The sequence below is a fragment of the Poecilia formosa genome, unplaced genomic scaffold (genome assembly GCF_000485575.1).
Source record: "Poecilia formosa unplaced genomic scaffold, Poecilia_formosa-5.1.2 Scaffold54, whole genome shotgun sequence".
NCBI classification, from domain to species: domain Eukaryota; kingdom Metazoa; phylum Chordata; class Actinopteri; order Cyprinodontiformes; family Poeciliidae; genus Poecilia; species Poecilia formosa.
In genome coordinates this window covers 2,217,389-2,219,982 of record NW_006799993.1, presented here as the reverse complement: position 1 = coordinate 2,219,982, position 2,594 = coordinate 2,217,389, and the positions used below count along the sequence as shown (strand labels likewise).

The following is a 2,594-nucleotide window of genomic DNA, read 5'->3' as shown; positions in this document are numbered from 1 at the left end:
AAGGAAGGAAGGAAGGAAGGAGGGAAAAAAGGAAGGAAAGAATTGAATTTTGGCTAGTATGGTAATGGTTATGTTTAAGGTTAGGAGTACAGTTTGGGTACAGAAATAAATGGAAATTAATGTAAAGTTCCTGCAGAGATAGAGAAACAAAACACGCATACATGCACACGCGAACACACCTTTTCCCAACCTCAGCTTCAGTCACCAATACTACTAAGGTGTGAATTAAATTTTGGTTAGGTTAGTTTTGGTAAAGTGTTTTGTCCAAGGACACAACATCTGAGACGAACAGAACTGGGATTCCCCCTGGTGAGTGGACAAACTCCTACCACTATTGTCATTATCTGTTTGAGCTCACATTAAACACATGATGGAATTCAACAATTTCAGACTGATTGACTACATAGTTGCAATAATTAAATACAACTTACTTGCTTGATGTAGAAGGTTGGTCTGATTGAAAATTTAGAAGATCTTTCATTGACTTGTTTCTTGAAAGGGACCATTGATTGGCTTCAGGTTCAGATTCCAGTTCTAGTTCATAATATATCCTAGTTTAAACAGATGAAATGACATAAAGAGAAAAATCAGTTAATCAAATAAAAATACCCAATATTATGGCATTGTGCCCCCTTGGTCACCTCAAGAACAGCAACAACAATAAGAATATGTTAGATATATGTTCCTATCTACACACCAAGAATACCAAGAATAAGCACAACTACAGTTGGTGATCTCACCTCTGATCTTTGTTCAGACTCTCATGTTCTACAGTCTGTGTGGTTAAAGCAGAAGTGGCTTCCTCTTCTTTGTCCTTCCTCTGATCCATGCTGGTAAATTCACATTTACGCCTCACACATTTTCACATTTCACCTATAAGGGAAACATACATCAATTATTTGTCCTTCCTTCTTTCCGTCCNGCCGCTTAGGGTCCCAGGGCACCTGAGTGAAGTTGGCCCCCCCCCACCTTCTTCAAATCAGACAAAATTGGTGTCAAACGTTTGTGCTACGTTTGTTGGGGGCCCAACTTCACTCAGGTTCCCAGGGCCACTAAGGGCCCCCTCAGTGGAGCTGATTTTTTAAAGTAATAATTTCCATGTCATTATAATATCAAAAACACACAATTTCACCATGAAGTGATTTGTTTTTACAACAATATATATTTGATAATGTATGTAGAAATCATTATTTTATGGATAAAAAAAATAAATACATTGCTCTTGGGCCCCCTGGTGGCCGCGGTAGGTACCGCACGCGGTATCATGAGCTGCAATGAGCATCCAAATGTCCAAAGCTCCGGTCAGAAGTTAAGTTAGCATAACAATGTCTCATAAAAGGACTTATCCTTCAGGGAGATAGAAAAGAAAGAGGAAGAGTAGAAAAAAGCCAAGATAAAGGTTTGTTTTAATGAGCCTTGGTAATGTAATGTAAAAGATTGGTAAAGCTGCTAATAGTAAATTAGCTTGATAGCGACCTGGAACTGTCCAGTTCAACAGCCAAACATTTATTCTAGGGTCTTTGTGCTTGTGTGAAACTGAGTTTAAACTTTAAATGAGCTGATTCCGATGGTGGCTCTGTATATTTCTGAGGTATTTTTGGCTTCAAAACTCCGTGTTTGATAACGTTTGGTAACAATTTTTAAAACTTCTCAATGTCTGACGTTTAGCAAAATGTTTTACATCAGGCTACATGGCTGCTACATGGATGAGCTGCTCTATGCTGTTGTTGAGATATGTTGTTTGCTGCTGAGCATAATCATTTTGTGGCTAAACATTATTTTTCATTATTTTTCTAATTTAGAACACCTGTTCACATTCTCAGGGAAGAAAGACTCACCTGGTATAAATTAAACTTTTAACTAATGGACTAACGCTTAAGAGAAATTAATTTAATCAAAGAAAGTCATGAATGTGTGTGTAGAGCTGCACCGATTACAGTTTTCTGGGCGATTCCTGGTTACCAATCTTTAAAAAGCCTGACCTTCCCATTTTGATGTTGGCTGATATGAATTTTTTTGTCTGAAATGTCGCTAAATATAGCAAGAAAGTCACTGAGTTGCAACAGTGGGGTGAATATTGTAAACTGTAAACGTTCAAACCTGACCTGGTGGGTCTGTCAGTCAAAACTCTCACTGCAGAGCAGAAGAGGACAGAGGCTGATTTTTAAATCTTTGCTGACAAAGATAAGATCAGGGGATAAGATGGGCTTCACATGTAAGTATCAGCCAATCACGATCCCCCAAAATTAAGGAAATGGGTGCCCAGAAATGAACTGGTGGATAAATCAGTTGGCCAATAAATGTATCCTATTATACATAATGTAAACAGCCAGAGATGCAGTAAGTTTATGGCAGGTGTGTGAATGATCAAATGATCGGACTGCTGATTGCAGCCAGTCCACATTGTTAGCAAAGCTACTTAGGGCCCCATGGAGGCTTGGGCCGGCCCTGCCATGAGGGAAGGAGGAAGGAAGGAAGGAAAGAAAGAAGAATGGAAGAAAGGAAGGAGGGAAAAAAGGAAGGAAAGAATTGAATTTTGGCTAGTATGGTAATGGTTATGTTTAAGGTTAGGAGTACAGTTTGGGTACAGAAAT

General features: G+C 38.9%; 1 protein-coding gene across 1 annotated transcript in view; it reads right to left on the bottom strand.

Moving 5' to 3' along the window:
* Positions 1–2,594, bottom strand: part of LOC103138771 (NACHT, LRR and PYD domains-containing protein 4E-like) — a 22,880-nt gene that overhangs the window by 16,997 nt on the left and 3,289 nt on the right. The window contains exons 3-4 of the mRNA XM_007553108.2: positions 741–873; positions 432–551 (exon numbers count right to left, since the gene is read on the bottom strand). Coding sequence (XP_007553170.1) covers positions 432–551; positions 741–829 — 209 coding nt within the window. The 5' untranslated portion in view covers positions 830–873. The remainder of the gene's footprint in view (positions 1–431; positions 552–740; positions 874–2,594) is intronic.